The sequence below is a fragment of the Pleurodeles waltl genome, chromosome 9, assembly GCF_031143425.1.
Source record: "Pleurodeles waltl isolate 20211129_DDA chromosome 9, aPleWal1.hap1.20221129, whole genome shotgun sequence".
NCBI lineage: Eukaryota > Metazoa > Chordata > Amphibia > Caudata > Salamandridae > Pleurodeles > Pleurodeles waltl.
In genome coordinates, this window is record NC_090448.1 from 577,756,205 (window position 1) to 577,782,543 (window position 26,339).

The 26,339-nt window shown below is 45.5% G+C and overlaps 1 protein-coding gene across 1 annotated transcript in view; it reads right to left on the bottom strand.

Annotated features, from left to right (window-relative positions):
- Positions 1 to 1,895: 1,895 nt before the first annotated feature.
- LOC138259683 (C5a anaphylatoxin chemotactic receptor 1-like) overlaps positions 1,896 to 26,339 on the bottom strand; it is a 147,637-nt gene continuing 123,193 nt past the window's right edge. Inside the window, exon 2 of the mRNA XM_069207566.1 lies at positions 1,896 to 3,875. Within this exon, the coding sequence (XP_069063667.1) occupies positions 2,794 to 3,861 (1,068 nt within the window). The 5' untranslated portion in view covers positions 3,862 to 3,875 and the 3' untranslated portion in view covers positions 1,896 to 2,793. The remainder of the gene's footprint in view (positions 3,876 to 26,339) is intronic.

A 26,339-nucleotide genomic window follows, 5' to 3' on the forward strand; every position in this document is an offset into this window, starting at 1 on the left:
CTGCATTGGTGCATGGCAGCTGAAGTGAACCACTACAGGAAGACAGCAGAACCTGCACCACGTCTTTTGAGATATGGTACTTTTCTGTTCTCTGAAGTTCATTCTGTGCAATGGCTTTGATCATTGCCCTGCATTGCACCAACTCTTTGATAATCTGGACCCTGGTGAACAGTAAAGTACATTCAGGCAGTCCCATTTTGAGTCGTTCTGTGATTACTGTTGGGCCCTCATGGGGATGCATCCTTGCTCCACTGCTTTTCAGTATTTATCTGGCAGCTATGCCCTCCAAGCTGAGCATGTAAAATGCCTTTCACTGCAACTTGGGCAAGTACAGTATCAGCAATCAATTTCCTCCAGTATTGCAATTACACTGTTTTAATCAATACAACGTGAATAAATCTTCAGAGGTTGCATGACAAAATCAGTGTTTTCCAAAAGCCAACCATATCTTTATTACTTATGGTAGTTTAAAAATGTGTTTTTGTATCTAGTAGACACACAATTAAGGATGTGTGTACTCTGGGTGAGCATAGAGTGGAACAAGTCTATATATTATTATCTTGGTATGATGTTCTCTCAAGACAGGAAATGCATGCTGGAGTGACAAATGTTAATGACAGTCACAGGCTAATTGATTAATTCTGGCTGGAAATCCCTACAAGCACCTATGTTATACATACTGTTAGTAAAATCAAAAGGACTTGCCTAACACAGGCCTAATAATGCCACTGGTCTTACACTGACTACTAGCCTTACCTTTGGTAAAGAAGACAAGAAAGAAGGGAAGAAAGGAAGGAAAAAGGAAAAAGGAAGGAAGGTAGACAAACAAAGAAGGAAGCAGGGCAAAAAGGAAGGAAGGAAAAAAAAGGAAGGGAGGGGGGCAAAGACAGAAGAAAGGAAAAAGGGAAAAAGGGAAAAAAGGGTAGAAGATGGAAAGAAAGCAAAAGAAAGAAGGAAGGGAAAAGTAACCAAGCAAAAAAAGGAAGGAAAAAAGAAATAAAGATGTCAAGTAAGAAAGGAAGATAGAAAGAAGGAAAGAAAGAAAGAAAGAAAGAAAGAAAGAAAGAAAGAAAGAAAGAAAGAAAGAAAGAAGGCAAGAAAAAAAATAAAATAAAGGTAAGACAGACAGAAGGAAAGAAAAGGGCAGTGAAGGCAAAAAAATGAAAATAATGAAAAGTAAACAAAATAGGAAAGAAAGAAAGAACGAAAGGAGGCAAAGCAAATAAAAAGGAATGAAAGAAGGAAAGAAAACAGAAAAGGAAGCAAAGAGAAAGAATAAAGTAGACAGAAAAAAGTAGACAAAAAGAAAGAAAGAAGGAAAGAAAAAGAAAAAACAATAAAGAAAAAAGAAAACAAAAGAAATTAAATCAAAAGAAAAGAATAAGGAAAGAAGTTAACATAGAAATAAAAAGGGAAAGCAAGAAGGTGAAAAGAAAGAAAGAAAGAAAGAAAGAAAGAAAGAAAGAAAGAAAGAAAGAAAGAAAGAAAAAAGTAAAGTAGGCAAAAGAGAAAGAATGAAAGAAGGCAAAAGGGAAAGAAAGAAGGACAAAAAGAAAAAGGGAAAGGAAGAAGGAAAGAAGGAAAAAAGGGAAAGAAGGGAAGAAGAAAGAAAGAAGGAAGTAACGAAAAGGAGCATGGAAAAGAAAGAAAGAAAAAATGAAAAACAGAAAGAAAGAAAAATTAAACACCATGGGCCATATTTACAAGAAAGTGGCGCATCACTAGTGATGCGCCACTTTTCTAGTGGCCCCCTTGCATCCGCTAACGCCACCATGGTAGCGGCTAATTTACTATATGATGCACCATGGTGCATGTTAGGGGCAATAGCATCATTTTTTTGATGCAATTGTAGCACTATACTGGATTAGTATAAAAAAAGATGATGTTAATCTAGGATAGTGTTAAGATGCCCATTGAAATCAATGGGAGCCACACTTTAACGGCTGCTTTAAGCAGGCTTTAAAAATTACATTAGAAATGGTGCAATGGAATCTTGTAGATTCCCTGGCATCATTTTTAGTGACCCTCAAACGAGGGAATGCCGCCTTTCCATACATCATGCATACATTATGCATGATGTGGCACAAAGGGTTTACAAGGTGGTGAAACCTAGTTTGCGCCACCTTGTAAATGTGGCACTATGGTAGTGGCCCATTAGCGTCACATTTCCAGCTAAAAATTTGCAAACGTAATGAACTTTTGATCTGTAACCTGCAAAAGCACACTTTCGATCTCATTCACTAAACAACTGTATCGCAGAAAAATTCATATTTGCATAAACACAATTTATGATATAGCTCTTGCTTGCCTAGATAGATCATTTTAACATTTTGATATGGCTTCAAATGTGTGGCACATGTATGCAATAGGCTAACCACTGGCTAGCTTAAGTATATTAACTGTGGTTACAAATACATCTTAGCAGTAGTGTGGTTAGAGTGTCATGGCCCTTAGTGCAAGGAGGAAAATGCCCCTCGACTGCTGCTTGAATTGTAAAATACAACAATAATCAAGGTTCCGTGGGCCCCTCAGGGATCTAAGCCCTGGTGCCACTGCACCTGAGGAACAAATGGAAGCTATGTCCCGACTCCTGAGGGGAATTGGAGTCAATTAACTGACTCATTTAAATGTACTGGTTTTACTGTCAGATTCCCCATAAATGCATCTTTTGTTAATTACTTGAAACCTCCACCCAACACTCATTGACAATACATTATATTTGCCCAGGGCATCACCGATCAGGAAATACTATTCACATGATCAATGCTTAATAATAAAAATCGAACTAATCGATCATAAGGCAGAAGAATCCATTGACTTCTCCTCTCCAGAGGGTGCTTTTGACTTAGCTTTGGCATTACTAGCCTTTATTTGACTGTAGTCATCTGCCAACACTCGGATGAGTCCTTTTCGTAAAGACTTTTTGAACTGATCTTTGAAGTCATGGCCCATTATGACATAAATGATGGGGTTGATGCAGCTGTTGATGTACGCCAGTCCCACCACGAAGGAATGTAACTTGTATGTTTGGATGTAGAGGGCAGAGCGTGGAGGGTACAGTCCCAAGATCAGGAGTACAACTTGATGCGGGAACCAGCACACAAAGAAGGTAAATACCACAGTAAGAATTACCTTTAGAGTCTTATTTGAGCGTGAATGCCAACTCCTTTGGACTTTTACAAAGATCAGACAGTTGCAGATGGTAATGACAAGGAAAGGAATAAGAAATGCTAACACAAATCGAAAGATACTAATAAAGCTTTCGAGACTGTGCTGGTCCCCATAGGTAAGGTCGCAAGTCATTTTGTGAGAGCGAGAGGAAAGGTGGCGGAAGATGAAAGAAGGGCTGGTCAGCAGGAGGGCCACAGACCAGATAGTCACACAGGTTATTGATGCTTTTGTTAAGGTCCGCTTGTTCTGGCACCAAACAGGCCACATAACGAGAATCCAGCGATCAATGCTGATCATAGTCAAGATGAGAATACTGGCATATGCATTCAGAAGGGTGAGTGAAGGGATTACTTTGCAAGTCAGATTTCCAAATGGCCAGTGGAGGTCCATGGCATGCATTGTGATGACGAATGGTAAGGCTAGGCAGCACAGTAGATCAGCAATAGAGAGATTGAGGAACCAGATGTTGCCTGCTGTGCGTTTCACCTTGAATCCGATAATCCAGATAACAGCTACGTTGCCGGGGACCCCGAGCAAGAAGATGAGGCAGTAAAGCCCAATGGAAAAAACTGGAACGTAGGTTTGAGAACCACTAGGTGGAAGATCTTTGTCAGTAACATTAGGCAAAGTTTCATTCTGAAGGCGGAGCACATATTCATAGTCGTCATAGGCTTCGGTAACGTATGCCATTGTAGTCTTTTTGCCTGCACAAAAAAAAGGATATAATATTTTAGAATTTCTCAGGCTACAGCTGGTCTGAAGCAAAGGAAGACATTTAAAACTGGAAAGAAGGGAAATGAGGGGAGCATTAGCCAAGGAGATTCATCCTTCCTGTTAAAAAGCTCTCAAGGGCCATCCTGAGATTGGTACCTTTAATTCGGAATATGAATATTATCCTACCTATGAAATATAACTGGTAAACTGGAGAGACTGATTCAAAGGGATGTCTGAATTTTTCCACCACAAATGTGCCTCTCAAACACAACTAGCGCTCGAACAGAGATCGTCGCATTTTAAAAAAGCCTGCCACGTGATTGTACAAGCACCACTGGCCTTTCAGAGACACAGCTCCCTATTGTCTAGTAGGCCTGACCTTATGCAGTATCGTTGGGTACTTGGTACTAACACGAGGGGAGAAATTTAATTTCATATGCCTTGTAGCTGAAGTAGCCTACGTCTCTGCGTAGCTATAACTTTCGTTTAAGCTTCTCTTGCTTGCTAGTTGTAATCCTATTCATTAGTTTTTAATGGAAGATATAGCCAATGATTAGGTTAACAAGCATGGGCAAATCCAATAGGTCTTGCTTTTGCGAGAGCTAGAGCTATTGGCTTTGTAAATGACAAGGTGGGCATATCTAAGAAATGTGGTGCTGCACACGGTGCACCGCCACTTTTCTTGCACCCCTTCGCCCCCCCCACACACGCCATGTGTGCACCGCATTTAAAATACAGTGCATTATGGCAGTAGTTAGGGGACTAGCGTCAGAATTTTTTTATGTTAGTCCGGCGCTTTGCAGGATTAGCATCAAAAATGCTGACGCTAACCCTGCAAAGCACCCGGAGGCCCATTGTAAGCAATGGAAGCCTCCTTTTAACTCCTCCTCTGAGCAGGTGCTAAAAGTGCCCAAAAAAATGTTGCAAGAAAATCTCTTGGATTTCCTTGCACCATTTTTTTGACCCCTAATGGGGAATGACCGCTTCGCATACATTATGCCTAGCACAGACATATTGTAGTGCAAAGGGTTACAAAGTGGCGCAATGCAAGAAATGAAGCTAATGTGGCGTTCGAATAGTGCTAGGGGCTCTTAAATATGCCCTAATGTCTTTTAACCATGTGTTATGGAGTGGACTGTATGTCTGTGGTGTGGAGTGGAGTTGTGTGTTGGACTGGAATTGTTAGTTGTGGAATTGTGTGGCATGGAATTCTGTGGTGTGGAGTGCATTTGTTTAGTGGGATTTTGTGGCATGGTGTGCAGTGAAATTATGTGGATAGTAATTGTGTGTATTGAGTGTACTGAAATTATGTGGAGAGGGTTTGTGTGTCATGAAGTGCAATCATATGGAATGGTGTTTTGGGTTGAAGAGTGGTATGTAGTGGAGTTGAATTATGTGTTGTGCTGTTGTATATTGTGGCATGATGATTAATTTTGTGGTGTGTGTAGGAAGCTGGCTCAGTATATGGTGTATACCTATAGGTGATGCACCCTGTCCTGAGTCCAGGCAACCCTTAGTGATAGTGTAGGAGGTTCTAGATAACCAGCTCAGAAGGGTAGCTGTGGAGAGCAGCTGAGGCTTATCCATGAGGTGTAAAGCAGTTGCAAACACCACACAGGTCAGTCAGTGATGTACACACAGGAAGGAACCACACCAGTGTTAGAAAAATAACAGGAGAAATGATTGATTAAACAAAAATATACTTAAGAAACGTTATATACAGGTGTTGGACCTGGCTTTTTGACAGGGTCATCCCCAAACTTTTTGCCTCCTTCCTCCTATTTTTTCTGACCTGTTGTTGGCTTTGGACCTCTGGGCACTTTACCACTGCTAACCAGTGCTAAAGTGCATATGCTCTCTGTGTAAACTGTACTATTGATTGGTTTATCCATGATTGGCTATTTAATTTACTTATAAGTCCCTAGTAGAGTGCACTATATGTGCCTAGGGCCTGTAGATTAAATTCTACTAGTGGGCCTGCAGCACTGGTTGTGCCACCCACTTCAGTAGCCCCTTAACCTTGTCTCAGGCCTGCCATTGTAAGGCCTGTGTGTGCAGTTTCACTGCCACTTCGGCTTGGCATTTAAAAGTACTTGCCAAGCCTAGAACTCCCCTTTTTCTACATATAAGTCACCCCTAATGTGTGCCCTAGGTAACCCCCAGAGCAGGGTGCTGTGCGGGTAAAAGGCAGGATATGTACCTGTGTAGTTATATGTCCTGGTAGTGTAAAACTCCTAAATTTGTTTTTACACTACTGTGAGGCCTGCTCCCTTTATAGGCTAACATTGGGGCTGCCCTCATACATTGTTGAAGTGGCAGCTGCTGATCTGAAAGGAGCAGGAACGTCATATTTAGTATGGCCAGAATGGTAATACAAAATCCTTCTGACTGGTGAAGTCGGACTTAACATTACTATTCTAGAAATGCCACTTTTAGAAAGTGAGCATTTCTTTGCACTTAAATATTTCTGTGCCTTTCAATCCATGTCTGGCTAGGTTTAGTTGACAGCTCCTTGTGCATTCACTCAGACACACCCCAAACACACGGTACTCAGCCTCACTTGCATACATCTGAATTTTGAATGGGTCTTCCTGGGCTGGGAGGGTGGAGGGCCTGCCCTCACACAAAGGACTACCACACCTCCTACTGGGACCCTGGCAGACAGGATTGAACTGAAAGGGAACCTGGTGCATTTCTTAGACACTCTTTGAAGTCACCCCCACTTCAAAGGCACAATTTAGTATAAAACAGGGCCTCTGCCCTACCTCATCAGACACTTGCTGGAGAAGAAACCTGAACCAGAACCTGCAACCTGCCAAGAAGAACTGCCTGGCTGCCTAAAGGACTCACCTGACTGCTTTCTACAAAGGACTGCTGCCTTGCTGTTGCCCTGCTGCCTTGCTGAACTCTTGTCTGGCTGTAAAAGTGCTCTCCAAGGGCTTGGATAGAGCTTGCCTCCTGTTCCCTAAAGTCTCAGGACCAAAAAGACTTCTCTTTTTCATTTGGACTCTGCGTGTGCCGAAAATTTCAACGCACAGCTTGCTCCACGGCGAGAAAATCACCGCACACCGACGCTGATCGACGTGACGCCTTTGGGGCGACCAGAACATTGACACACGGCCTCGCAAGGACAACGCCGCCCGACATCCAGAGGGGAAATCGACGCAACGCCTACCGTGAGAGTGAAATTTCGACGCATAGCCCCACGGAACGATGCGCAGCCGGAAAACAAGCAGGATAATCCACGCACAGACCCCGGGACATCTCGTAATCCCACGACCCACAGAAAGAGACTTTCCGCGAGCCAGAAAACGACACACGACTTCCCTGCGTGAAAAATAATGATGCAAGTCAGTGTGTGCTGGGGAGAAATCGACGCACACACCATTTTTCCACGTATCTCTTCTTCTGCGGCCCTTTGCGGAGATTTTTCACTCCAAACCAGGTACTTTGTGCTTGAAAGAGACGTTGTTTGCTTTTTAAAGACTTAAGACACTTTATATCACTTTTTAGTGATATCTTTACAAATTCATATTGCATCTTTGATCGTTTTGACTTACAATTATCCTGATAAATATGATATATTTTTCTAAACACTGTGTGGTGTATTTTTGTGGTGCTATATTATGGTATTGTATGATTTATTGCACAAATGCTTTACACATTGCCTTCTAAGTTAAGCCTGACTGCTCGTGCCAAGCTACCAGACGGTGGGCACAGGCTAATTTTGGATTGTGTGTGACTTACCCTGACTAGACTGAGGGTTCTTGCTTGGATAGAGGGTAACCTGACTGCCAACCAAAAACCCCATTTCTAACAACAGGCTTATAATAGCATGTGTTATATGGGAGGCCAAACCAGATACTAAGTAAATGGAATGCGAGAATCAGTCCCAACCCAAACTACCTCCCAAGTACCCTTAGGACTGAGGAAGCACAGTAACTCCTAAGATAAGTAAGTAGGATTCCCCAGGTGTCTGTGTGCAGAGGTATAACCCCGGGTTAGGTGTCCATAGGATAAAGGTGGGAAGTTGTTGTTGTAATTTGGTGGATTTTATGACCCTTCTCAGAGGAACCCAAGGATGCTCATTGGGACGAGGGAGGTCGGATTTTGCCCCCACCCATGGATACCCAGAACAATGAAGTACCTACCCCAGGGAGCCCAGGTGCATAGTGATGAAGTAGTGTTGGAACCTCCATGGGGACCTTTGTTGTGAGGCTGCTATCATGACCCATGGATCAGGTCGGTGGAACCCAGGCATGGATTCCTGAAGAAGCAGACCTAAGGAAAGATGGGACAGAGTCCTGACCACCCGGAGTTGCGCAGGAGGTGCAGGAGGGCATTACCCATCCTTCTTGGAGATGCTTTCCTGTTGGACAGTGGTTGATGAAGTGCAGCTGTGGAGTTCAGGTGATGCAGGAAGGCCACTGGAGTCATCTACGAGCTGTCCCACGCTGGTCGTCAGATTGCAGCGGGTCAGTGGTCAGTGGGACCACTGACCAGCCTTGGCAAATGCAGGGAAGCATTGCACAAAGATTACAGGATTTGAGGGGACCAGCAAGGTCCAGGTGACTCAACCTTTGCAGGTAGGTCAGGGCCAGCCCTCAGAAAGTAGGAGAGCCAGCAGGAATCGATGGAGACCCCAGCAGGACCTTCTGGCAGCAGGCACAGGCCTCAGCAGCACAGCAAAGGGGGATGCCCATGTCGCAGGAGTTGCAGAGAGGACGTAGTTCTTGGAGCTGGAGTGTGCTGGAGGCCAGGACTTCTAGGACTTCTTGGAGCTAGGAGGTCTTCAGAGTGAAGAGCCAGCATGCCTTATTAATGACAAACAAAAGTAGTGCACAGGGGTTCAAGCCAAGCAGCTCTAGTGAGGGACCATAGATTTCTCAGTTGCAAAGAAGACAGGTTAGACCTCTGGAGAGCCTTGAAGTGTCCATGGGACAGCAGGATTCACAACACGGTCACCGATGTTGAGGTGCCTGTGGATACAGGGGGTTGACTCCTTCGCTTCCCGGCAGATTTTTTTTTCTTTTCTACGTGCAGGCAGAGTCCTTGTGACCCCAGAGGATGCACAGCTATGGAGGTTACAGAAGTCTTGTAGAACTTGGAAACAAAGTTGCAGTAGGAGCCCTCCTACTGGTTACAGTCTTGCTCTCAAACCCAGCTAAGAACAGGAGCAGTTCCAGTGTCCAGGATGCCGAAGTGTCTTGCAGGGGATAATTGTAGCTGGATCTTAAAGTCTTGAAGACGAATCTAGCGTCCCATCCTCAGGGGAACCCTTAAGTAACCCAGGAAGGGATTAGACACTTTCTGGACTAATCAGTCAGATGCTCCCAGGGACCTCTTCTCATCTTATTTCCAAGAAGGCAGAATAAAGTGGCAACCTGGCAGAGCTCTGTGTCCCCTCCCAGGTGAGAAGCTGGACAGGGGGGTGGTCACTCCCCTATCCTTTGTGTGGTTTCAAACCAGAGCGGGAGCTGCGGCTCCGGCACTAGAGTAAACCAGTTTATGCAATGAGGGCACTAGATGTGCCCTTCAAAGCAGTCTGGTGGTGCTCAGAGGTACCCCACCCCAGCCCATTGACACCTATTCTAAAGAAGAGTTAGTCACACCTCTCCTCTACAGGACATTATTTGTTCTGCCTTCCCCTGCCCAAGTTAGGCTCAGCAGCAGAAGGGCAGAACAGTGTCTGGGGTTGACAGCAGCATGGGCTGACATACAGACCATGCAAGGCTGTACAGACATGTGAAATCCCCTAGGGAGTCCCCAGAGTTCATTGTACCATACCATGCAACTTGCAGTGGAATTGGTGTAGTTGCATGATTTCAACATGTTAGATACCAAACATGCCTAGGTTTGGTGAAGCCATTATGTAGGTCGACATCTTGTGTTTACCAGTATCCACTACATATCTTAAGATGACTTCCCTGCATTTACAAAGTCCAGAAAATGGAGTCAGGGGTTTGTAGGGGCACCTCTGCTCATGCAGGTGTGCCCTCACATTGAGAACCAAGCACCCTAGCCTTGGGCAGAAGGGCCTACCTTTGGTGTGACTTATAGGGTCAGAGTGCAGTGACCATGATATAAGGTAAACCTTACATCTGGGGTGAAACGTACAAGCACCATTTCACAGAGACTGAACTAAAAGGCCTGTAGTCACAGTTTGCATGTGCCCTCATGGGTGGCACAATACATGCTGCAGCTCATGGGAACCCATGGTGCACCAATGCCCTGCGTACATAGGTGCACCAGTAGTCCAATTGTTGGCTGTAAAGGTTACTTGCCAACTAAATTTAGGGGCGAGAACACCAACACTAGGGTCCTGGCCAGCAGGATCCCACTGCACTACAGTCTAAAGTTACTGAAACCAGGCAAAAAGTGGGAGTAACTATGTCAGAAATGGGCCACATTCCTACAGTGTGGATTGGATGTATGTGGTATGTTGTGTTATTGTGTTGTTGAGTTAAATTATGTTGTTTGGTGTCGAATGATGTGGTGTGGAATGGAAATGTGTGAAGTTGAATTGTGTGGTTTGGAACTGTGTGGGGTTGAGTAGAATTATTCTGATTGGAATTATGTGGCATGGTGTGGAGTATATTTATGTGGATTGTAGCTATGTAACATAGAGTGGTTTTGTGTGGGGTGTATTTATGTGATATTGGAAAAACATGACTGTGACCATGTGTAAATGTAACTGGTGCTCTTATAAATATTAACAAATACCACCTTCATGAAGCCCTTGTAGGCTTTACCCTTCTTTTAAAGCACTCTGGGCTTCTTGGGCCTAGAAGCATTTTCCATAGGTGTCTAGACTTGACCTAAACAGATAAATTGCCACACATCTTCCATAACCTTGAAAATGGCAAAGACATTGGGGGTCACAGCATCGGCAAGTCACCCTCCCTTCAAAATGATTAATGTTTGCAAAGTTTGGATAACCTAGTGCTGTGAAGTTGCGCAACACACCTAACATGTACACATGACATAAGCACGATACACTAGTTCAACTTGGTCCTTATTTATTCCAATTTAGAAGGATGAAAGACCAAGTCCAGGGCATGAACCTGTGTTGTTCAGATGACATGCAAGTGTCTGCAGAAGAAAAACAGCAGGTCTCAGAGATTTGTTTTCAGCCGAACAATCACAGATCCAAAAATTGTCTGGCTGAAAAGTAATTGCAACAGAATGTGGCTGTGAAGTGCCTCAAAAGTGTGCCCACTTAAAAAAAGAGTGACCAGCTCTTCAAAACTACAGCTTGTAGAAGTCCTCTGGCACATCCCATTGACGTTAGTTCCTGTTGTCAAATACTGGTGCTTCTCATAGCTTTAAATCCTGTGAGTAGGAGGGACAACAGTGCCACTTTTCATCCTTCGAAAATCAACAAAATGAATTAGGGTAGAAACAATACTGTCTTCTCATTATTTATAGCACCACAAAGACAACATCAAGTGTTCTATAGAAATTCATCTTATAAATTAGAATTTGCATTTAAACATGTTTGTCATTTAAGAAGGGTCATCTTATGTTCACATTCAATGTATGATCTCCTTGTTGGGCGGGACGGTGCTCAATAATACTCTAGAGACATGCTTGATGTGGGAAAGGTCACTTTAATGAGGTAGGCACAAGTTTAACTAATTATAACCTTGACAATTAGCCATACATGCTATACAAACCCAACCCTCACTAATACAACATAGAACCTATCAACCTCCCCTAATAAATCCTCTTAAACACTTGCTTGTCACTCACCCTTCACCAATCTCTGTTCACATCAGAACTTCACCATTGAAACTATACCATGTCAATCAATGATTGGCTTTCTATAATCTTTCAAATTGCCCCTCCCTCCCCCATTGCAACTCCAAAATGTATTAAGCTGTCTAACTTCTGTACAGTAAACATTCCAAAACTGTACAAACTACCCACCTCAGAATATGCACCTGCTCATCAGCGACAAACAACTTTCCAAAAACACCTTCTACAATAACCATAATGCACAACCTGTCACAAAAACTCACCCGTACCCAAGCAGCAGATCCTACCTCTGCTAAGAATGCTCCACCAACCAGAAGGAGAAAACTTGACAGATTCCAGGGTGCTAGAGTGGGGAAAAAGTTTCTCTACTCCAGCGGGGTGCTTAGACAGTGCCCTTACAAACTGTTCTTATACCCTCAAACCCTTAACACTCTGCCTCCTCACTAAGCCTACCAATCCTGCCTCACTCTGACTCCTGGAATACACCACCCGCCCAAAAACCCCAAAGGTGTCGGTTTATGCCACAACACCCCCAAGAATGTGCTCAATAATACTCTATAATAATACATCTAAGTTGTTTAATATGTTTAGATACTCCTTCTCTCTGAGAACCAATGACTACATCTTTTTTAGACGGGGAATGAGACTTTACCCCCATTTGGAGTTGACAAACTGGGGGCCCAGACCATAATTGGAATATCTATCACTTGAGACGAACAGTGAATAATATACAATCATACAGCACAGCACATTTACTTTTGGTGAGATGGTGTGGGACAACGTCCAACCAACATAATTCAAGTATGCTCTGCCCCACTCGTGGTCTGTAGGAAGACACAACATTGGCTATGATATAATCTTGATTGTGGATACTCTGACGTAGATTGTCCTTTGTGATCTTAGAGACTTGATACAAATTTATATGTTGTTAATCCAACATGGTGTGACATAAGTACATGAGAGAACACAAACCTCTATCCTCTTGCTGTCTTTACTATTATGCTTGCTAGATTATCCAAATAAAGGATTAGCCAGCACCCCAGCTATACCCACAGGGCTCCGATACCTTATCTAGGAGGGTAAGAATTACTCAGGGTGGGAATCCTCCCCCCACCCCCTTTTTAGCATGAGTACACTTTGGTTTTTGCTTAGACTAGGCATGGGTGTGGCTTGCAGTTTCATCATATGCCACAAACACTTGTTTTCATGGCAATAGGTGTGCACACAAATGAATGTTTATTTGACATTGGTTTTGATTAATTGGATTTTGTCTTTGTTTATGTTTTATATAGGTCCCCTGACTTCGAAGGATGTACCTTAATATGAGATTTTAGTGATTTCTTACACATCACATCATTGTAGGGTATTTTTACTCTCTTAGTAAGTTCTAGGCTTCAAAATAGGTCTTGAGGAATCGTCAATAGATCTGTGAGACTATTTTTAGGCGAGAAACATGTTGACCGAACAAATCTGTAGTGTAGGGACTGTAGGAGGCTGGACTGGCTTGAAGTGAGTACCAAGGGGTACTTGCACCTTGCACCAGGCCCAGTTATCCCTTATTAGTGTATAGGGTGTCTAGCAGCTTAGGCTGATAGATAATGGTAGCTTAGCAGAGCAGCTTAGGCTGAACTAGGAGACGTGTGAAGCTACTACAGTACCACTTAGTGTCATATGCACAATATCATAAGAAAACACAATACACAGTTATACTAAAAATAAAGGTACTTTATTTTTATGACAATATGCCAAAGTATCTTAGAGTGTACCCTCAGTGAGAGGATAGGAAATATACACAAGATATATATACACAATAGCAAAAATATGCAGTATAGTCTTAGAAAACAGTGCAAACAATGTATAGTTACAATAGGATGCAATGGGGAAACATAGGGATAGGGGCAACACAAACCATATACTCCAGAAGTGGAATGCGAAACACGAATGGACCCCAAACCTATGTGACCTTGTAGAGGGTCGCTGGGACTATTAGAAAATAGTGAGAGTTAGAAAAATAACCCTCCCCAAGACCCTGAAAAGTGAGTGCAAAGTGCACCAAAGTTCCCCTAAGGACAAAATAGTCGTGTTAGAGGGAGAATGCAAGGAAAACACAAATCAGCAATGCAACAACGATGGATTCCTGTCTGAAGGTACCTGTGGAACAAGGGGACCAAGTCCAAAAGTCACAAGCAGCTCGGAGATGGGCAGATGCCCAAGAAATGCCAGCGGTTGGTGCAAAGAAGCTCTTACTAGGCTGAAGAACTGTGAATACTGCAGGAACGACAAGGGTTAGAGACTTCCCCTTTGGAGGATGGATCCCCCACGCCTTGGAGAGTCGTGCAGAAGTGTTTTCCCGCCGGATGGACGCCAACAAGCCTTGCTACACGCAAATCGTGCGTTTGGCGTTTTTGGACGCTGCTGGGGCCCAGGAGGGACCAGGAGGTCGCAAATTGGACCTGCAGAGAGAGGGGACGTCGTGCAAGACAAAGAGTCCTCACTGAAGCAGGTAGCTCCTGGAGAAGTGCCAGAAACAGGCACTACGAGGATGCGTGAAACGGTGCTCGCCGAAGTTGCACAAAGGAGTCCCACGTCGCCGGAGACCAACTTAGAAAGTCGTGCAATGCAGGTTAGAGTGCCGTGGACCCAGGCTTGGCTGTGCACGAAGGATTTCCGCCGGAAGTGCACAGGGGCCGGAGTAGCTTGCAAAGTCGCGGTTCCCAGCAATGCAGCCCAGCGAGGTGAGGCAAGGACTTACCTCCACCAAACTTGGGCTGAAGAGTCACTGGACTGTGGGGGTCACTTGGACGGTGTCGCTGGATTCGAGGGACCTCGCTCGTCGTGCTGAGAGGAGACCCAAGGGACTGGAAATGCAGCTTTTTGGTGCCTGCGGTTGCAGGGAGAAGATTCCGTCGACCCACGGGAGATTTCTTCGGAGCTTCTGGTGCAGAGAGGAGGCAGACTACCCCCACAGCATGCACAAGCAGGAAAACAGTCGAGAAGGCGGCAGGATCAGCGTTACAGAGTTGCAGTAGTCGTCTTTGCTACTATGTTGCAGGTTTGCAGGCTTCCAGCGCGGTCAGCGGTCGATTCCTTATCAGAAGGTGAAGAGGGAGATGCAGAGGAACTCGGCTGAGCTCATGCATTCGTTATCTAAAGTTTCCCCAGAGACAGAGACCCTAAATAGCCAGAAAAGAGGGTTTGGCTACCTAGGAGAGAGGAAAGGCTACTAACACCTGAAGGAGCCTATCAGCAGGAGTCTCTGACGTCACCTGGTGGCACTGGCCACTCAGAGCAGTCCAGTGTGCCAGCAGCACCTCTGTTTCCAAGATGGCAGAGGTCTGGAGCACACTGGAGGAGCTCTGGACACCTCCCAGGGGAGGTGCAGGTCAGGGGAGTGGTCACTCCCCTTTCCTTTGTCCAGTTTCGCGCCAGAGCAGGGGCTAAGGGGTCCCTGAACCGGTGTAGACTGGCTTATGCAGAATTGGGCACATCTGTGCCCAACAAAGCATTTCCAGAGGCTGGGGGAGGCTACTCCTCCCCTGCCTTCACACCATTTTCCAAAGGGAGAGGGTGTCACACCCTCTCTCAGAGGAAGTTCTTTGTTCTGCCATCCTGGGCCAGGCCTGGCTGGACCCCAGGAGGGCAGCTGCCTGTCTGAGGGGTTGGCAGCAGCAGCAGCTGCAGAGAAACCCCAGGAAGGGCAGTCTGGCAGTACCAGGGTCTGTGCTACAGACCACTGGGATCATGGAATTGTACCAACAATGCCAGGATGGCATAGAGGGGGCAATTCCATGATCATAGACATGTTACATGGCCATATTCGGAGTTACCATGGTGAAGCTACATATAGGTAGTGACCTATATGTAGTGCACGCGTGTAATGGTGTCCCCGCACTCACAAAGTTCAGTGAATTGGCTCTGAACAATGTGGGGGCACCTTGGCTAGTGCCAGGGTGCCCACACACTAAGTAACTTTGCACCTAACCTTTACCAGGTAAAGGTTAGACATATAGGTGACTTATAAGTTACTTAAGTGCAGTGTAAAATGGCTGTGAAATAACGTGGACGTTATTTCACTCAGGCTGCAGTGGCAGGCCTGTGTAAGAATTGTCAGAGCTCCCTATGGGTGGCAAAAGAAATGCTGCAGCCCATAGGGATCTCCTGGAACCCCAATACCCTGGGTACCTCAGTACCATATACTAGGGAATTATAAGGGTGTTCCAGTAAGCCAATGTAAATTGGTAAAATTGGTCACTAGCCTGTTAGTGACAATTTGAAAGTAATGAGAGAGCATAACCACTGAGGTTCTGGTTAGCAGAGCCTCAGTGAGACAGTTAGGCACCACACAGGGAACATATACATGCACACCTATGAGCACTGGGGCCCTGTGTGACAGGGTCCCAGTGACACATACATATAGGCCACAAACCTATGAGCACTGGGGTCCTGACTAGCAGGATCCCAGTGACACATAACAACCATACTGAAAACATGGTGTTTTCACTATGAGCACTGAGGCCTGGCTATCAGGATCCCAGTGAGACAGTGAAAACAGTGACAAACACCAAGGGGTACTTGCACCTTGCACCAGGCCCAGTTATCCCTTATTAGTGTATAGGGTGTCTAGCAGCTTAGGCTGATAGATAATGGTAGCTTAGCAGAGCAGCTTAGGCTGAACTAGGAGACGTGTGAAGCTACTACAGTACCACTTAGTGTCATATGCACAATATCATAAGAAAACACAATACACAGTTATACTAAAAATAAAGGTACTTTATTTTTATGACAATATGCCAAAGTATCTTAGAGTGTACCCTCAGTGAGAGGATAGGAAATATACACAAGATATATATACACAATAGAAAAAATATGCAGTATAGTCTTAGAAAACAGTGCAAACAATGTATAGTTACAATAGGATGCAATGGGGAAACATAGGGATAGGGGCAACACAAACCATATACTCCAGAAGTGGAATGCGAAACACGAATGGACCCCAAACCTATGTGACCTTGTAGAGGGTCGCTGGGACTATTAGAAAATAGTGAGAGTTAGAAAAATAACCCTCCCCAAGACCCTGAAAAGTGAGTGCAAAGTGCACCAAAGTTCCCCTAAGGACAAAATAGTCGTGTTAGAGGGAGAATGCAAGGAAAACACAAATCAGCAATGCAACAACGATGGATTCCTGTCTGAAGGTACCTGTGGAACAAGGGGACCAAGTCCAAAAGTCACAAGCAGCTCGGAGATGGGCAGATGCCCAAGAAATGCCAGCGGTTGGTGCAAAGAAGCTCTTACTAGGCTGAAGAACTGTGAATACTGCAGGAACGACAAGGGTTAGAGACTTCCCCTTTGGAGGATGGATCCCCCACGCCTTGGAGAGTCGTGCAGAAGTGTTTTCCCGCCGGATGGACGCCAACAAGCCTTGCTACACGCAAATCGTGCGTTTGGCGTTTTTGGACGCTGCTGGGGCCCAGGAGGGACCAGGAGGTCGCAAATTGGACCTGCAGAGAGAGGGGACGTCGTGCAAGACAAAGAGTCCTCACTGAAGCAGGTAGCTCCTGGAGAAGTGCCAGAAACAGGCACTACGAGGATGCGTGAAACGGTGCTGGCCGAAGTTGCACAAAGGAGTCCCACGTCGCCGGAGACCAACTTAGAAAGTCGTGCAATGCAGGTTAGAGTGCCGTGGACCCAGGCTTGGCTGTGCACGAAGGATTTCCGCCGGAAGTGCACAGGGGCCGGAGTAGCTTGCAAAGTCGCGGTTCCCAGCAATGCAGCCCAGCGAGGTGAGGCAAGGACTTACCTCCACCAAACTTGGGCTGAAGAGTCACTGGACTGTGGGGGTCACTTGGACGGTGTCGCTGGATTCGAGGGACCTCGCTCGTCGTGCTGAGAGGAGACCCAAGGGACCGGAAATGCAGCTTTTTGGTGCCTGCGGTTGCAGGGGGAAGATTCCGTCGACCCACGGGAGATTTCTTCGGAGCTTCTGGTGCAGAGAGGAGGCAGACTACCCCCACAGCATGCACAAGCAGGAAAACAGTCGAGAAGGCGGCAGGATCAACGTTACAGAGTTGCAGTAGTCGTCTTTGCTACTATGTTGCAGGTTTGCAGGCTTCCAGCGCGGTCAGCGGTCGATTCCTTATCAGAAGGTGAAGAGGGAGATGCAGAGGAACTCGGCTGAGCTCATGCATTCGTTATCTAAAGTTTCCCCAGAGACAGAGACCCTAAATAGCCAGAAAAGAGGGTTTGGCTACCTAGGAGAGAGGAAAGGCTACTAACACCTGAAGGAGCCTATCAGCAGGAGTCTCTGACGTCACCTGGTGGCACTGGCCACTCAGAGCAGTCCAGTGTGCCAGCAGCACCTCTGTTTCCAAGATGGCAGAGGTCTGGAGCACACTGGAGGAGCTCTGGACACCTCCCAGGGGAGGTGCAGGTCAGGGGAGTGGTCACTCCCCTTTCCTTTGTCCAGTTTCGCGCCAGAGCAGGGGCTAAGGGGTCCCTGAACCGGTGTAGACTGGCTTATGCAGAATTGGGCACATCTGTGCCCAACAAAGCATTTCCAGAGGCTGGGGGAGGCTACTCCTCCCCTGCCTTCACACCATTTTCCAAAGGGAGAGGGTGTCACACCCTCTCTCAGAGGAAGTTCTTTGTTCTGCCATCCTGGGCCAGGCCTGGCTGGACCCCAGGAGGGCAGCTGCCTGTCTGAGGGGTTGGCAGCAGCAGCAGCTGCAGAGAAACCCCAGGAAGGGCAGTCTGGCAGTACCAGGGTCTGTGCTACAGACCACTGGGATCATGGAATTGTACCAACAATGCCAGGATGGCATAGAGGGGGCAATTCCATGATCATAGACATGTTACATGGCCATATTCGGAGTTACCATGGTGAAGCTACATATAGGTAGTGACCTATATGTAGTGCACGCGTGTAATGGTGTCCCCGCACTCACAAAGTTCAGTGAATTGGCTCTGAACAATGTGGGGGCACCTTGGCTAGTGCCAGGGTGCCCACACACTAAGTAACTTTGCACCTAACCTTTACCAGGTAAAGGTTAGACATATAGGTGACTTATAAGTTACTTAAGTGCAGTGTAAAATGGCTGTGAAATAACGTGGACGTTATTTCACTCAGGCTGCAGTGGCAGGCCTGTGTAAGAATTGTCAGAGCTCCCTATGGGTGGCAAAAGAAATGCTGCAGCCCATAGGGATCTCCTGGAACCCCAATACCCTGGGTACCTCAGTACCATATACTAGGGAATTATAAGGGTGTACCAGTAAGCCAATGTAAATTGGTAAAATTGGTCACTAGCCTGTTAGTGACAATTTGAAAGTAATGAGAGAGCATAACCACTGAGGTTCTGGTTAGCAGAGCCTCAGTGAGACAGTTAGGCACCACACAGGGAACATATACATGCACACCTATGAGCACTGGGGCCCTGTGTGACAGGGTCCCAGTGACACATACATATAGGCCACAAACCTATGAGCACTGGGGTCCTGACTAGCAGGATCCCAGTGACACATAACAACCATACTGAAAACATGGTGTTTTCACTATGAGCACTGAGGCCTGGCTATCAGGATCCCAGTGAGACAGTGAAAACAGTGACAAACACCCTGACATACACTCACAAACAGGCCAAAAGTGGGGGTAACAAGGCTAGAAAGAGGCTACCTTCTCACAGGGACTTCCCACACACAGGCATTCAATATTTCCACTCCTGAATTGAGTAGTAGACACATAGACACATTTTGATTTCGACAGAAAATCAGACCATTAAACCCTGAGCTTTCCTGCTTTAACCTTGACATGGGTATCAGACTATATTAGAGATAGTTATCATTGGCACTCCATAATCAATTTTAACTCTTTATGCACCAGCCCCTCTCACAACCATTCGTTACTGGCAATTGTTCTTCAAAGGATCTAGTGCAAAGAGCCTTCTAGCAGTGCCTATCAGCCATTGCAGTGCCGGTCTGATGAGGAACAAGGCTCGATGAAGAAGCATGTCACCCATTGATGAGTTCTTGCAAGACCAATACACTAGGGGGCCAATAAGAATACTATCCTACTTGGTAGTACAGAGCCTGTTTTCCTGGTACAGCGTGCCTCTATTGGGTAACAGATTGTCATAGGGAGACTGACGTGCTGGACCAAATAATTCTTCCTGTGTTTATATCCCTGTCTATGTTTTGGCAACTTTTATAATAACCTTGTGAGCCAGCCATACATTCTATACAAACCCAGGCCTCACTAATACAATATAGAACCTATCCATCCACCTCCACCCTGCCATGGTAAATCCTCTTACACCCTACTCCTGTTGTGGCCTCGCAATGCAACCTACAACAACCGAAAAATTAAATTAAACAGGACTCTCGAAAGCAACCTTCCCTAAAATATTGCTTACAAAAGTCAAACTTCTACCATCCCACATTTTTGATCTCTTGCCCTCCCCAACCTCACATTTCAGCCTCAGCCACCATCCCTATTCTAAAAGAGTGTGTGCCATATTTATGCCCAGGCATCCCTAAGCTGCACAACGCTTTTTACAATACTCCTAAAACTTGCGACTGTTAAACTCTGTCACCACATATCTGATAAAACAAAGATTCTGAAAGAAACTCTTTTCTATAAGAATGCTACCAATTTACGGGACATACTGTTTGGGCAGGATAATGTCGGAGTGTCACACACTTACCCTTTCCCTTTTGATCTGTCTTGGACGTGGGCATCCACACTTGTATGTTATCCTGTGAAACACATTGAGCATTTTGATACCTCCAACCTTTTTGGTCCCAACCATTTCACCCACTCAAAATGCACCAAACAACTACCACACCATCACCACTGCAAACATTACACTTTCATGTACACTCCTGCATACCTGCGACAGCACACCAATCAAACGCGTTAGCAGTTGAAGAGTTATCAGCCTTCTTACTCTTTCTCACAGGCCCCCCTCTCTTGCCCCACCTTTCAACAACCTCTTTCCAAGTTCACCTGCGAATGGCTCATAGCCCCAGGACAACTTTCCAAAAAATGACAGACCTCCCAGTTTGCCTGACATAGTCACAGATGACAAGCCTTTTTCAATCATTGTCATAATTAATTTTACCACAGTCTCCCTGTGCAATTGCTCTCCATCTTCAAAGCTCCTTTTCTGAGCTCCTGACTCCCTGAACTCATTCCATACTTGTTTGTAAGCTCGCCATGTAGACTCTGATAATAAACCCTTGATTATCTGCAGCGACCTGACTCCCAGATGGTCCACCGGTACCCCGGCATTGCTGTCTTCACTCTATCTGCCCCAGGCGCTAGCCCAGGGAGTTTCTGCCACTGGGGATGAGAAAGAGCATCTGCAATTCTGTTGTCCACTCCAGCGATATGATTGGCCCTAAAGACCACATTCAAGCATAAACATTGAAATACAAAGATTCACAGCTTAAAAACATGTAAATCCCTTGCTGACCGAAGATTCACACTGTGCACTATTGACAAGTTGTCCATGTGGAAAAGCACTTTTTTGTTGAAGAACTTTCTGCCCAATAGTTATAAAGCCACTGTCGATGGAAAAAACTCCAAAAATGCAATGCTTTGACCTCCATTCTTCCAGTGCTCAGGCTATTCTTCGGCACACCATTTTGCTTACCAAAACAATCCAAAACCTGCACCACCTGCCACGTCCAAAAACAGCTCCAAGAAACACTCTGCTTTTTCGCCCATACCTTCCATGGTTACTCCTTTGAAATCCTGCAAAAATGTTTTACACATTCTCAAGTCTTCTTTCACAGCTGCCTTCAATATCATTCTATAATGCGGAACAGCAGTCCCAGAGAGAGCCAGACCCAATCTTCGACAAAAGGTGCACCCAGCTTCAACCACCTTACATGCAAAATTGAGATGCCCCAGCACTAACTGTATATATTTTGCCAACATTTCATTCAAAAAGCTCAACTAAGTCACTCTATTTTTTTCAAACTGTCTCACTTCCATCTTCACTATCTTCAACTCCACCCCCAAAAAGGTCAAAAGCACAACCAGACCACATGCTATTTCAAGAGCATGTGGGACCACTATGTCCTGTGATAGAATTTAAAAACTGTCCAGCAGGTCCATCTCCTTCATTAGTTACTTCTACACAAGCTCTCCTTTCCTCTAGATGGAACACAAATTTTCAACCCAGTGACTCTCTCGGGAACATTTATAGCCCAACTTAAAACTAAATTCAAAACCTGTTAAAAATTGTTCATCTGCCTCAGTAAGTGCGCTGTGTTCCATCCAACACTTCAACCTGCCAAATCTAACTCTGGTATGCTCCCTTTCCCATGTGTTGTCTACCCCTCCCTCTGCCTCTATCACCTCCAGACTGCCACTGTCCCCTTTGTTTTTATTCCCTGCACACTCCCATTCTGTTAGATGCATTGCAACATTGTGTGTCTCCCCCTCACTGAGAACATTCATGTTTAAATCTGCAATATTCTCTGTTGCAAGATTATTTTGTTAAATCCCCAACACATGTTAGATGAGTTCACCTGTCCTCTCCTAGTTGTTTCCATCCCTCTGTGGTGGGGGCACTTTCAAAAGGCCTTATAGAACAATGGACAACCACTGTCTCTGTATGTCAACGGTTCTGCCCTTGCTGGAGTCCTTGTCTGTAAGAACAGTTCATTGACTAATTGTCCCCAAACACCATCTGCATCATCCACCTTTTTTGCCGTAAATTCTTCATCATATCCTACACATGCCCAACCAATTAACGTAATCCACGCTTTGCACACTACAGCCAAATACTTTAAAAGAGCCACTTGCTGCTCAGGGAACTTTTCGCAACATAGACTTGCTTAAATCAAAAATGCTGCTGTCCACTTTTCAATATTCACCAGTACTTTCGGGCACTTGGAGAGCTCAACCTCTTATTCCTTAGACCCTTCTTTAACCCCCACTTCCCTGTATAAAAGTTTGAAGATTTCAATATATTTGCCCTTCCAAATTCTCTTCTTCCTGGCCATGGTAAGATGTGCCCCCCAATGGCTTTGTAATGCCAAAGTATGGTAGCTTTTTATGCTTCACTTCATGACTCTCCATCTTCTCCCCTTCCTCTTTACCTGCATTCTGATCCCCAGCGTCCAACCCCTGCCTTTTTACCTCCTCAACAACTTGAGTAGCCTTACCGTCCTCACATGTACATTGATCCTCTATGTATTTTCCTTACACCAACCTGATCCAGGTCTCATCCCCACTACCCCTTGTGCCCCCCACTCTCTGATTGGCATCCTACCTCATTACACACTTGGTCCTTCTTACCTGCTTTAGCGTCGGGACCCACCCTGTGGATTATGGTGCAGCTGCACTGCCATGTCCAGTTGGCACTCCAGCTTCCTTCAACTTTATTTTCTGTTTTGAGGCATGAAAAAAACTGGATGGTGCAACATCAACCATCTCCTGATGCCCATGATGTGAACCAGTGGGTGCCAACCACCAGGCTGCCTCCTGACTGTCACATAGCTCATCTTCCTCCAGCTCATCCTCCTCATAGTCCAAAACCTTATTGATACTCTCATCTGCGTCTCCAAATTTGCACATCACTCATGTCAGGTATTTGCTATTTATCAACTACCTCCTCATCAATAGAAATCTTTGATAATCCAGCTCCCTGCTCTTGTCGCAGTAGGGAGGCCGCTGCATAGGCGTGTGCTTTGACTTCAGTGTGGGGTCTTTGAGCCATACTAAGCTCTCCCTGTTCTCCTCTTGCCTCTGACAGCAATGCATCAATGTCTGCTACTGTTCTCCCCAGATCAGGAGCTGCTAATACTGTTCCTACTCTGTCCTGTGCACTGTCCCTTGTTTCTAGAATCCACTGCCCCCAGATGCTGTCCACGGTCTAGGTGAAGGCACCCTCTCTGTCACTGTGCCTGTAAAAACATCTGACTAAAACCTGCAAGGTCTCCATTCGGAGTGGCTGCCTCCTTCAGACCAGAGCCACTGCATGCCTTGCAAACTGCTGAACCCCATTTCCTCAGCCTTGCCCTGAAGTGCCTCTCCTCATCAACATGCTGCCACAAGCCTGTGAATACTGTTTTGTATAGGTGTAGACAGCGGTAGCAGAAGCTCCCCAGAAACAGAAAAAGAATGCCCAGATATCCTGTCCACCAATCAGGGAGATTCCCAGACTGCACTACCTGTATTTAAATTGCCCTGTAAATGATCTGTATCCATCAAAAGGGGCTGAGCACCCCTGTCCCTAAAGGACTGCACCACATTCTCCCCTGAGGCACAGAATGCCAAGCCTTTATAAAAAAACATTCACTTCTGTGTAGTCCTTCCTGCTCTTTTCAGATAAATCCAATGGCAGGCCCACCTCACTACCAGCCCCACCCTGCATGTGCACCACATCGGAGGCCCATTCAGGCCCTATCTTCAATGTCTCTTCCCTGGGATTCGTTACTGCAGCCTCCATGGTGTCAGACTGATGCCTGCATGAGCCTTTAAATTGCCTGCTCCCAGCAGCTGCAACAAGAACCGGTAAGTCTTCCTGTGCTGTAGCACTTGGCTCTGTCATGGCCTTAGAGCTGCCCAGCATGTCTTGCACTCGCGTAATCATGCCCCTGACTGCCTCCCCCCAGCTAGGCAAGTCTGCCGGAGATGACTGCATCCCAGGAGGTGTTGCACTTAGTTTTGATGCCCTTGCTCACCTCCTCCTTATGTTTTCCAGCTTTTTTTTTAACTTCTCTTTCAGAGGTGAGCATGCCATCACGCCACCGCTACCCTACGACCGCCCTCCTCTATGGTCGCTACTTATGCGAACCCAGGCTAGATCCAGAAGACTTGGCTGTAACAGATCTATTTGCACTCAGTCTCTAATGGAAGAAGGGCCTCAATTACTCTTTTGCTCTTGGCCCTTTTTGCGTCCTTAACGAGGAACATTTGTATTTTGAACTTGCTTTCCCTACCTAGAAAAACGTTCCCTTCTCCTTCCTGGTGATTAGACAGTACCCTCACTAGCTGCTCTTCCACCATCTTACGCCTAACACTCCACCCCTTCCCTAAACTTACCAATCCCGCTTCACTCTATCTCCTGAGATGCAACACCTGCCCAAAAACCTCTAGGGTGACGGCTTATGCCAAAATACTGCAAGGATCCCAATGATAACCATTTTGTGATGATTAAGTATGTAGGTTGTTGGTCAGGGCGTGGATGCATATGAAAGGTCAGCACTCCAGCTTTATTTCCTTTCCAAGGCTTTGTTGGTGCTCAAAATATCACCAAACAAGTTTAAGCAAAAGCACATGAGTACAGAATGTTTGTTTTAAATTATACGAAGACCACGCAGGGTAGCTGGCACTGATTGAGCAGTTTTTTTACACATGCCAGAATTGCCAAAATGTTTCTGCTCAAAAAATATATTAACATGTCTTTAATATAGCGTTTGCTATGCCACACTTGCAACTTTGCAATACTTGAAGGAGAAGGCAGCTGCTGTTGCTTGGGTATAAGAGGTGGATACCACAGTGCAAGAGGCCAACCCTCATCAAAAGTGCCTCAGGAATGGTGGAATAATGTGCCCTCTCTGTAGGGAGGGATTGGAGTGATGGAGACCATAGAAAGGAAACTGGTAGCACAAAGAATGAATAAGTCTAATCATCCACTGGGAATCACCTTAGATTGCATAGCAAGGGGAGGCTCGGCATCTACACACACTATTACACAAGCACGGAGGGAGGAGGAAGAGGGAACATGCAACAACAGAACAAGCGGAAGAGTGGAAACATCAAAGATGCAGACAACAGAGGAGGAAAAACAAGCTGGCAATTAGGTTACATTTATCAGGTAGTGTCTGTGTGTAAAAAGTGAGAAAAATTGTCTTTAAAAACCTATTCAACTACTATTGTGCTGTAGTTTAATTTCAGTCTCCAGGAGAGGTTTGGCAGAAAGCAGGAAAGCAGGACATGATATGACTCTACTGAGTCTGAGAACAGGGCTCACATTAAAGTCACAGCTGGCTGTGAGTGGTGTGGTCTGGAAGGGCAAAGGTACCAGAAGAGCCAGAATGCAGAGGAGCTGCTCACGCTGGCACAGGACAGCTCAAGCCAGAGTAGGCCAGGGAGAGTGCAAGAAAAAACATTCCAGGGCTTTTTAATGCACAGAAAGAAAGACAAGTGCCTCAATGCAAGTCAACAGAACTGAATAAGTAATTAAGGACATCAGTTTAGAAGGCAAATCCCAGTGCAAGAATAAGTACGCTGTGGTTGCCTTTTATACAGTTGTCAGTGTTTAAATGGGTTGCTTCATTCTGAGAGACTTTCAGTGTGGCCAAAGTGGAGAAAATTAGTTTGTACTAGATTGTTATTTTTGTAGCGGGCATGGAATTCAAGAGATTCACTTATCATTGGACACTAACAGAAAAAGAAGGATCCGGTGAAGGTAACTGGTCCATGGGCACCGAGGTCTTTCTTTTGGCTTATAGTGTGACTGGGTGGTTGCTGCCTAACAAAAAGCAAGTAATGTGACTGGAGAGATTGCTTTTTCAGAACCTCCATGCCAGACAACTAACACTTCATAAACTGGGCAGCCTGGTGAGCAGCAGAGCATCTGCTTTTTAAATACAAAACCTCCACCCAACGAAGATCACTGCCAGGGAGTCCAAGCAGAAAATAAACAGAACATTGTTCCTAACCAGGTATTGTAAAGCATGCACTAACC